We start from the raw sequence: 10,687 nt of genomic DNA, 5'->3' as shown, positions 1-10,687 counted from the left end.
TTTCTTCACAAATGTATTTAATTTTTTTTAAAAATATAATTGTTAGTATAAATTATCTTTTTTTTTACTAATATATTTTTCCTTGAAAAAAAATATATTTTTTAGCTACGTTGTTTATTGTATAGAAATTGTAAACTATTAAAATCAATATAAAAAATTATAAGAATTCAAATTAAGTTTGCAAAAGGTATCTCCTTACTCAAAACTTGTTTCCCTTATTAATGTGTTCTTTTTAACCAAATTGTTTTCATATCAGAATGTTTTTCAAACAAAAACTTATCATAATTTAAAAAACAAGTTTTAATAAAGAAATAATAAATTTATAATTTTGACTCGGATGTATTTAAAAGATATAACAAAACTAATATTGAAAAAAGATTATATAACAAATTTACAACAAAAAATTAAAAAATAGATATTTCATACATATTTAAAAAATTATGCATATAAAGTTCATATATATCTATTCAGAAAGCAATTGCTAATATTACCATGGAAGATGCTAATATTAATGGAGTAATTAGATAATTATTTAAAAACCATTTAAATAATGTTAATTAAAAATATTTTAATTAAAAAATATGAAAATAGGAAAAGAATGAGGGCAAAAAAAAAGGATCAGACATGTATGGGCTAGATATGAGCACCTGACCCTATATGAAATCCTGGTATGGAAACTCAGGCCCACTCTCCTAGGTTTTTTTTCAAGAGGTGGATAACACATTATTAGCTCCGATTGTCTTTTATTTTTTGTTTCTTTATAAATTTGGTGAATGATGTCTTGCTCATTTAAGTAGATAACACATCGTGCATCACCTTTCTTTTCCAATCACTAGAGCTAGTCACCGAATGGCTCTGGTGATTAAAAAAATTAGAGTCCAAAGTTTTTGAATTTAGAAACCTAGATTTTAACCATTTTCACCAAAAACATGAAAAAACATATATCTCATGAACCTTCATAATCTCATTTCTAACAACAGAACACATCTTATTTGCCCTAAGAATGCAGAATCAAATCAAATAGAAGAAACACCTCGAGTTCTGATCTACCATTTTCACTGTCATTAAAACAAAAATAACATCCATTAAGTTCCACTCTAAAAATTGAATCTATATATACCAACATCAAAGTCATTGGTTACTAAAATTCAGTCACCCAAAAGCTTTCTCTCTCTTTAAAAATCTTCGATGACTTTCTCTCACCTCCTCTAAATTTTAGAAACTAAAACATAAAATAAATGAACTTTGGGACCTAAATAAACATTTCAAAACTAAAGAAGACCAAACTTTAAGATAAAATAAAATTGAGGGGATAAATTGTAGATCTACGCTCCTTGTAATAGTAAACATGGAAAAGGGCTATATTTTTTTGACAAATATCAATTTTGGTCTTTGTTTTTCAATTTCACTTCTTATAATAATTTAATATTTTACCATATTAAATTAACATGTCATTCAATACCAGAACAATCTAAAACATTCAGGGAATTGATAAAAGATAATCCAAATAGAATGAGAAAATCTTCGGAAAAAACAAAGGAACTTTTAAGAAACAAATTTTAAAAAAATCTAGATTACCAAAAACAAAAATAATTAAATTTGAGGAACCAAAAAAAATTTGCACATAGTATTGTACTTATAACTAATTACTTGTGAGGAGATGAAGAAGAGAGAAGCTACAATAATTTGCCATTTTTTATTTAGTTTCTTTGTTATTGTTAATAAAATTACTATAAGATAATCTTTATTCATCCTTGTTTGCTTAGCAATATAATTTAATAAAAAACATTATTTTTTAGGGCTATATTTCTTTTAAGAATTCTAGAAGTCATAGTTATTAATCTTGATTTAGTTTTGATAAGTTGATATGAAAAATTCAAGGCTCACAACCTGCTTTAGATTAGGTTTTTAATTAAATCAAATAAGATATAAACCTTATTAAATGTTTTATCTAATTGAATTATTAGTGACCGGTTATTCCACCCAACCTTGATATAAATGAGATGAGATTAATATCTTGTAAAAAAAAATGCTACCATTTTAATAAAAAAAAGGTTGAATTGAATTGACCTAATAAATACAATTTAATCTAGTACTAGTTACCCTGCCTATTTCATGTGATAATTTCTCTTATTAATATATAATCAAATGTAATGCTATCAATAATAATAATAATAATAATAATAAAATATTAATAGAGATATGTAATCACATTATAATTAAAATATATCCTAAAACAACATAGAAGTTAATAACTTAATACCGATGAATTTCATCCATTATAACAAAATTGATAAACTTGGTAAGAGTAATTAAGGTCAAGGATAAAAAAATTAAACACTTTCCCATCTCTAAAAAGAAAGAAATAATTTATATAAAAAAAAAATTTAAAAAGAGAGAAGAAATCCATTGATGCATATAGTATCGGGCTAGGCCATCCTTCTCCTGGGCCCAAATTCTGCTATACCAAACAAACGTCGTGTTAAATAAAACCCCCAACTTAACTAACTCACCGGAAGTGGAACTCACATCTTTCTCAGTCCGCTAAAACCCTCCCGGCGGCAGCAGAAGACAAGACGAAGGAGAAACAAAATGGTGAACAAATCATGGAAGATAATACCAAGACCATTACTCGAAACAATCTTAAACAACCACGCCCAGCACCACCGCGTCCCTCAGCCTCTCATTCTCCACGGCCCCCGTGGCGTCGGCAAAACCACCCTCTTCCTCGAACGTATGTATCATCTTTTCTTCCCAGAAACTTGAAAAAGCGAAAGAGAGATCAAGCAAGCTCTAACTTGATTTTCTGCTTTTTTTTTTGCAGGTCTCCTTAAAGATTGGAACAAAGGCCCTCACATAACTGGCTATGTAGACTTTGCGCAGTCAATCAAAGACCATCACCCTCAGCATAACAACTCCTACCCTTGGGCTTCTTGGTCTAGTTGTGATCCACCAACACTCTCCAATTGCAAAACCCAGCTCGAAACTTGCCTTGAATCGATGACCCAGAAGGGAATCCAACTCGGAGCCATTACTTCCAGCCAAATATTCTCTACTCTCAACAAATGGCATCGCCTTGACACTGTCCTTCGTCGTATACTACTCCAAAACAATTCCAATATTGCTTTGAAATCGAGAAATGCTATTTCTAAGGTTTCAAGTTCGGTTCTTTGGGACCGGGCAGTTTTTGCGCTATCTGCTCGATCAAATGCCAAAGAGATTGACGAGATTCTTGGGTTGGAAGAGAAAGGGAAGAGCTTGTCTGTGGAGGAGGCTTCGTATTTTAGAGAGGCGTTTGTGGCTTTGAGGTTGGCTAAGGAGGTTATTACAATGCAGCAAGGGTGGAGAGCCAGTGCCATTGCTCATTTGAACAGGACTGGTGGGTTTTCGAGGTCGTTGGCCAATTCTTGTACTGATTGGCCTTGTTTGCTGCTCGAGTTGCTATCAAAAGCTGCTGAGATTGATTACTTTCAGGTCATTATTGAGAAGAGTTGGCATTGCTGTTTTTACTTTTGTTAACTCTTGTGTATCATTACAAGTATTTGCATGATTCAATTTAACAAATGCTTTGTCTGTTTGGTGGTTATATGGTTGAATGAAGCTCTTTTATTGTTTTGTGATTTGCAAATTGAGCAGCCGAAGCTGGTTATAAACAATATTGAAGTTCTCAAAAAGGCTATTTTAGTGGATGATTCAATGGTTTCTGGACCAATGTATCATGACAGTCTGATATGGAGAATTGTTGCATTGGGTGCAAATGAGAGATGCCTGCCCATTATGCTTGCGACATCTGATAGGTTAGTCCATTCCTCATCATCTAATCCTTTTGTTTGCTTGTACTTTGCACCATACTAGTTAAATCATGCTATTTCCTGATTGGTAGTGTATGGTTTTTTCTGAGTTTAATCTTGAAGCAATTGAAAATACACACTTATCAAACAAGGGGCGTGAGCACAACCCCATGCTTCCCTTTGGAAAGATTGTGGGTAATAGTATTGTTCATTATACACCCTGTTCATTTATGAACTCACTCTATTCAAGTTAAACGGGGTGATTCCATGAAGCTCCTTCCTTCATTGAATACAAAAACAACTCCTTTATTAGAGTAAACATGTCGGGTTAGATTTTGGAATGGTATATTATTGCTGGGAGTTCAGAAGGTTGGCAACAGCCTTGTGAAATAAGAACATCAAAATTGCCTCATAATTAGTAGATGAAAACTCTGCTAGAACGTAGTGATGCAAATTACCTATTTCCTACATTTTATCTTTCTGGAAGTTTTTAACCTTTCACTTAGTGTTACATCTTTGCAAGGTTTTTCCCACTCCACTGCTTTTGGATTCTAATAAACACTGTTGTCACAGCTACTACTCATACCAGGCCTACTGGGATTTTGGATTTCCAGATATATTCATTTCCCGTGAGGTATTCAAACTTAAACTTCTACTGCCACTATTACAGGTGCTGCTGCATGTGCATGGGTGGGGTGTGCCTTCTTGTCTGCATGTTATTTTCTTTGATTTCTTTGACAAGATGTAGTCGTTGCTTACTGCTATGTTGAAACAGTGGAGAATACTCACAGGTCCATTCCTTTGGGATAGAGGACTTTGATAAATCAATATTTGTTATCTAAGATATTTCTTTCCCAGACTGTTTCTTGCTTTGTAATTTCAGCCTTTGAGAGCCAAATTGCAAGTCTGCTGCCTAAGATATTTTAATTAATGCTACCTAAATCTTGCACACATAAATTTAAGTACTGCAATAACTCATAGAGATGCTCACAAACATGCTATTGTGACTGCTAGGGTCCTTCTAGCTGGGTCTCTGTTCCAATCATGTGGCTTTAATGTATTATTGTTAAAAAATACATTTCTGTTTCACTTGATAGAATCTTTCCATTGAAGAAAATCTGTACTTGTGAAAGCAGAAAACATCTGTTGATTGATAATTGTGGTGTATGTCACTCATTCAATATTCTTTGTTTGCAGAACTTTGGATGGGCTCCACAAGAAGCTAAAATGCATATGGTTAATGATTACTTCAGTCAGTCAGAAGTGAGAAATTTTGTTATTTTCATTTCCCTGACAGAATATTTTAAAAACTAAAAGAGTAATGAAATGCCCTTTAAGACTTGGAATAAGAAAAGAAATTACTGCAAGTACTGCTTTGCCCTAGTTATATTAAAAATGAAAAGAAAGTCATAAGTTCCATTGTTTTTGAAATTTACTTCTCAATAGTGTTGGACGAATCATGCCTGGTTGCTTTATCTCAGATTCCTTGCATTTTTATGGGAATTAACATTATCTTTTTTTTTGAATTGTAGTGGACGGTGATTATTGAGGTGCTTGGTCCAAACCCTCGACATCTGTTTGAGCTTTATGCTCTCAAACAAAGTAGCTATTATCAGAAGTAAGAATTTTTTCTCTCTCTATATATAGTGGTTGAAGCATCAACCATTTATAGAAACTTATTTCCTTTCCACTATATAAATGGTGAGTTTTTGTTTTTTGTACCTTATCGAATGATGGTATTGTAATGGACTAAAAAACATTTATTATTCTCTTTTATACAAGTGCAGGTCTGCAGACATGCATGCACAAATACATATACATGTGTTTGTTTCATCAAATTTACTTACTATGTCTTTAGTTATTTTACCTTTGTTTTCCAAAGTACATAATTACATTGTGCAAGATTCTCACCCTTACATTCACTGGATGTAATGTAAACATGCATAGTGTTAATGCCAGCTATGAAATTGGTGAAATGAAAGTGTCATTGATTGGATGGAATCCTATATTTTTTATAAATATGATGCTGCACGTGTTATTTTCCTTCTGCATTGTTAACTGCAGGGTCCTTGAAGACAAGGCTAGCACATTTGAGGATATTGTAGACGCATATTTAGCATATTTGCAGGTAAGATTCATAGTGACATCTGAGCAAGTGCTCATCTCATTTTCTCCTGTTACCATGGTTAGTAAAGGAAGCTAATAATTAGTTGACATGCCTAATCTATGAGCCTAGCTTGCATATTCATGACCTTTGCCTGAATTTCTTCATTGAAATTTCTGAATGCTGGACTGTTTTTCTCCTGTACCCCTATGTTCTACTTTTCTCTTTTTGACATTTTGGTTAATCCTATCAAGGACTATGAGCTAGTTATTATTTAACATGGCTAACCTTTAACCCCCTGTTTACATGACCTTTACCGGATTTTCTTTCTTGAAGTAATCTGGTTGCTGCATAATATTGATAATAAATGTAAATGGTTTAGTGGTGGCTGAACTTAAGTTGTGCTATCTTGGTTGACTTCTCTACTGATAGTAATCAGTATTTCATTTTGGTCGTGGTAACCGTTTGAAAATGAATAAAATATTTATGAGATGCATCCTTTTGTGGTTTTTCAATTATGTTAGTCAAAAAGTAAAGCATAAGGAGATAAAAGCAAAGCTAACTTTACAGAATGCTACCAAGAAAAAGAGTCAATATGAATCTTGCTCTCAGGACTCTGTTTTTGAATAAAAAAGCACTCTCTTTATATAGCTTGCTGAGGCTTTGATTTAGATCTTCTTTTTTTCCCCTAGAATTATTCAACTGCAGTCAGGTGGCTTAAGCACCAGTCCACAAGCTATTTCTTCCATTACGAGAAAGTTTGCTTTGAATCAATAGAAAGATAAAATGTTCCAAGATAGTCTCTTTTTTTAAAAAAAGAAGAAGAGAAAACGAAAAGATCAAATGTTCTGATTTTTTCCCATTACTCTTTGCACATGGGGCACGAGTGGAACTCAATGCAAACTTTGTCTCTAATTACTGGACCCACATAAAGCCATGTCACTCAAAACTAATATATGATTTATACGGGCTTTAGTAATTGGCCTTAATTGACTCAAATTTGATAACTCAAGGTTAGATTGACTGAATCAGAAACACGGGCAAAATTGACGGCTGAAAACAAATGCATGAGCAAATATAGGGTTAAGCCATGTTTTTTTATCCACAAGTAATATCAATTACTTTTATTTTGTGCCATGCTCTGCCTCATCATCTCTTATGTCACTTTATTTTAGGTTACTGTGGTGAATCCTGCCATGGATAAAGCACTGGAATTCCTGCAAAAGTTTGCCAATGATGCAAAAAGTGGAAAAATTCCAAAAGATAGATTACGTTTTGGTTCTCCTTGGAAGCATCCTTCAAAACTGGACGACCCTACTCAATGTCAGCAGTGGGCAAAGCTTCAGCTGCTGGATTTTGTTCAATCTCTAATAAATACTGAATTTGGGGTAACATGTTTCCTTTTTTTTCATTTTATACTTAAATAGTGTTGTGTTTTTTTACTGTTGTGTATAATTTTAGAACACCTTTTTTATTTGTATGGGATTTAGTATTTTTTAACAGTTTTATGATGCTCAAATTTCCTCCATGTCGGGGTGGTTTAAACAATATATTAGTATAATATACCTGCTAGAAGTTTGTTAAAATGTTTAATGCTGTTCCTGGACTGGACATCCATAATATTTGTTAATAGGTGTTAATTACTCAAAATGACTGTTAAATGTAACAAGCATGCTCAGCTTATATTTGAAGATGGTTTTGTATTTATAAGCTGTTGACCCGGCTATTATTGTTCTCTGAGGCTGTTATTCTTTTGTTTAATTTTTAATTTCTCTCTCTTGGTGTAGGTAAATTACCTAGGTGATTGTAGCTTTGAGATATTTGATGATCCATGCACTGTTGCTTTATTAGAGGTATTATTTTCTTTTTTTGCACGTCTTGCTATTATGCATCCATGGATTTGGTTAACCTTCAGTTCAATTTCAGTCCTCATACTGGACTAATGTTCTTAGATAAGCTCACTTAACATAATTTCTAGGTTGGTTTGCTCTATGCTCAACGCGATCCATCATTCATTCGCCCCATATCTATAGGTATTCAGAGATGTCTTGTGAGATGGTAAGAGATCTTCTCCTTTTGTATCCTATTACCCAAAATGAGCATGAAAATGCTGTGCATTCGCATATGTTGATGTTGGCTCACAGGCTTGTCCAGGAACGGATGAAAATGAGTTTACAGAACCTGCTCCAATTTCTGTGGCAGCGAATTATACGTGGTCGTAGTTATCGTCATTTGATGTTACAAGTGGGCTACAAATAACCAAAAAGGTCAAGAGTATGTGTTGTCTATTAAATCAGCATTTCTCCTATGTTTGCTCTAATTTTGTGCAACAACAGATTTTCAAAAACCTGACTGCTCAAGGGGATTGGCACAGTTTCAATACTGTATGGGACCTTGAACCAAATGACTGATTTTGATTTTTTGTTGCACAGGAGATCCTTGTTTGCAACAATTTCTGTGAATATGAGTTTGCTAGAGGCTGTTACCTTGATTACAATACCAAGGTGGTTGACATCCACTCACAAAGCCATCTCAAGTTCAAATGTGAGTAAAACAATATATGATTTTGTTTGTGTTTATTGTTTATATATCTTGATTCTTACCTCAGCTTCTAGACTCCCAAGAAAGAAATTTGTAAAAACCCTCATTTGCATCATAGCATAAACAAATAATGTATGTGTTTGTCATTGCAGAATTCTTTGCATGAACAGATATATCACGTGGTTAACCTTGCAGGGTTCTTTTGGCAAAGGCATCCTTTGAGGTTGAGTTTCCCTTTGATTTTCACTCATAGATTAAGTTATTTTTTGAACCCGATGGCTTATAATTGCAAATGTGCATGCAAGGGTCGAAAGCCTTGATTGTTTAACCCCTATTAAAGGTTTGATCTTTTAAGGATTTCTTTGCACATTAATGCAAAATTAGTATATGCAAGAGATATCATCCAAAAAAGCTGGTTATATTGTATAATTGCATTATATTCGGCTCATACAAGCCCTTTAAAGATTTCTTCAACACTCTTTCACGATCCTGCATGTTGTCACTTGCCAGTCTTTAACACCTTTTTTACTTTTCTCCAGTGTACAGATGTGTTAAAATTGACTACAGATTCAAAGAAAATAGTTTAATACTGCAAGATTCTCCTTCAGTGGACAATTTATCAGCTTTAGCCTTGTATATAACATGACTAGGACTACTCATTTCATTCCTTTAATAATAAAAGGCTAAAAAAAATAGCTCCGCATTATTTGTCTTGAGCATGATACCAAGTTCACTAGTTAAACATAGCTTAATCTTGAGCATCATTGAAAAGTCCTTGTTCTTGAATATTTTAACTGGCACTTTCGAGGATCGCATTGCATGGTTTATATTTTGCTTGAATTACTTCATTAGTCACCATAACATGAGATTTTATAGGGCTAGGATCTCTGACTTTTAAGTTGATACACCTGGCGTGGGCTCCAGGAGATCCAAAGTCCACGTACCCATGTCTTTGACATCATAGCTAGTAGTAGCTAATCATGTTTGCCCTCGACTACTTCTAAGTTCTAACCAAAAGCAAAATTCTTTGTCTGTTGAGCTACTAATTGCGTTCAATAAGATATTGCTAATAGAGCTTTGTCCTCTCTGGTTTTCATTAAACCTAAACTTTCTTTATTTTCAAGTAGCAATATCTTCCTCCATAAACCAATCTCATATTTCTTGTTATTGATATTAAAATCTGAAGAATTCAACATTGTTTAGATAAAATTATTCATCATCCAAAGGAAATAAATCTAAAAAAGAAAAAAGTATTACCAAAACTCTTAAGAGCCGTGGTGAAATCACTGTATACCTAGAATCACTGCATACCTAGACAAAAAAAAATATATTGCTATAGTGAATTTATTTGTTTACCCTTCTAAAAGAAATATATGCCTTGGGGTAGGGGGTAATTCGGCTTTTTTGCATGTAACTCTGAAATGATTAAAATATCTATGAAGTCAAAAAAGTTTTAAGTTGTTGACTGAGGGGTGTCTTTGTTTTGTTAAACATGGTAAAAAGATGTCTTTACCCTGGAATCAAGAAAGAAAAAAAAAAGCATAAGTGCAGAGGTATTTTTGTCTTTTCACTCATTGAGTCTTGTTTTTGTTATTTCATATTCAAAAATGATGTTTTTGTTTTTCTTGTGTTGAATAATCAATTTTTAAATTCAAAAAGTTATTGGCATGTGCTTTACACGCGCTAGCACGTGGGCAGTGCATGCGGCGCTTCCTGGTGTTCGTGCCTATCTTTTTGTCGTGTTGTTGGAAGTGTCATCCTGTTCTTTTTCTCCTGGTATGGCGTATGATGGTGTAGTCTGGGCGGTTTTTTGTCGATGGTTGTTTCATTTTTTTCTTCTTATCTCTCTCCTCCCCTAAAAGTATATCTCAATTCTCTTTTTATTTTGATATTTGAATTTCAGTTCTTATTCTTTTGATTTTTGTTGGCCCCTTTATAAAAGTTTGGTTTGTTTTTTATTTAGTCCTTCAATTACAATTTATCATATATTATTTTTTCAATTTGGTCTTTATTATTTTAATTTGTAGTTTTTTTTTCCTTTACTCTTTTGTTAAAGTTTATTAGTTTTCAATTTCTCTCTTCAATCAAAGTATATAGTGTATTATTTTTTTTTTAAATTGGTCCTTGTTCTTTTGATTTTTTTTTGTTAGAGTTCATTTTCTTTTCAATTTAACCCTCCAATCAAAAAATTTGATTGCCTTCTAATTTATTTATTTATTTATTTTGATTTTCATTTTCATTTTTTTAATTA

The 10,687-nt window shown here is 32.9% G+C and overlaps 1 protein-coding gene across 2 annotated transcripts; it reads left to right on the top strand.

The window, feature by feature from the left end:
• The first annotated feature begins 2,487 nt into the window (after positions 1-2,487).
• Positions 2,488-8,926, top strand: LOC7458285 (uncharacterized). 2 transcript variants are annotated; one of them, XM_002302822.4, is made up of 13 exons: positions 2,488-2,734; positions 2,825-3,474; positions 3,637-3,797; positions 4,365-4,425; positions 4,989-5,054; positions 5,324-5,409; positions 5,856-5,919; positions 7,071-7,283; positions 7,683-7,748; positions 7,874-7,953; positions 8,040-8,169; positions 8,328-8,439; positions 8,589-8,926. In XM_002302822.4, the coding sequence occupies exons 1-11, from the start codon at positions 2,593-2,595 to the stop codon at positions 8,152-8,154; spliced, it is 1,704 nt and encodes a 567-aa protein (XP_002302858.1). In that variant the 5' UTR covers positions 2,488-2,592; the 3' UTR covers positions 8,155-8,169; positions 8,328-8,439; positions 8,589-8,926. The 2 variants fall into 2 exon arrangements, with proteins under 2 accessions (XP_002302858.1, XP_024450151.1); XM_024594383.2 differs by having other exon boundaries at positions 2,489-2,734; positions 8,040-8,162.
• The last annotated feature ends 1,761 nt before the right edge of the window (positions 8,927-10,687 follow it).

Source organism: Populus trichocarpa, chromosome 2 (assembly GCF_000002775.5).
Source record: "Populus trichocarpa isolate Nisqually-1 chromosome 2, P.trichocarpa_v4.1, whole genome shotgun sequence".
Lineage (NCBI taxonomy): Eukaryota > Viridiplantae > Streptophyta > Magnoliopsida > Malpighiales > Salicaceae > Populus > Populus trichocarpa.
This window is presented reverse-complemented; position numbering and strand designations above follow the sequence as displayed.

Coding starts and splice junctions, on each gene's coding strand:
- LOC7458285 (XM_002302822.4), top strand. CDS start 2,593: ATGGTGAACAAATCATGGAAGATAATACCAAGACCATTACTCGAAACA. Junction 5,055..5,323: donor ATTACTTCAGTCAGTCAGAA/GTGAGAAATTTT, acceptor TTTGAATTGTAG/TGGACGGTGATTATTGAGGT. Junction 7,954..8,039: donor CAGAGATGTCTTGTGAGATG/GTAAGAGATCTT, acceptor GTTGGCTCACAG/GCTTGTCCAGGAACGGATGA.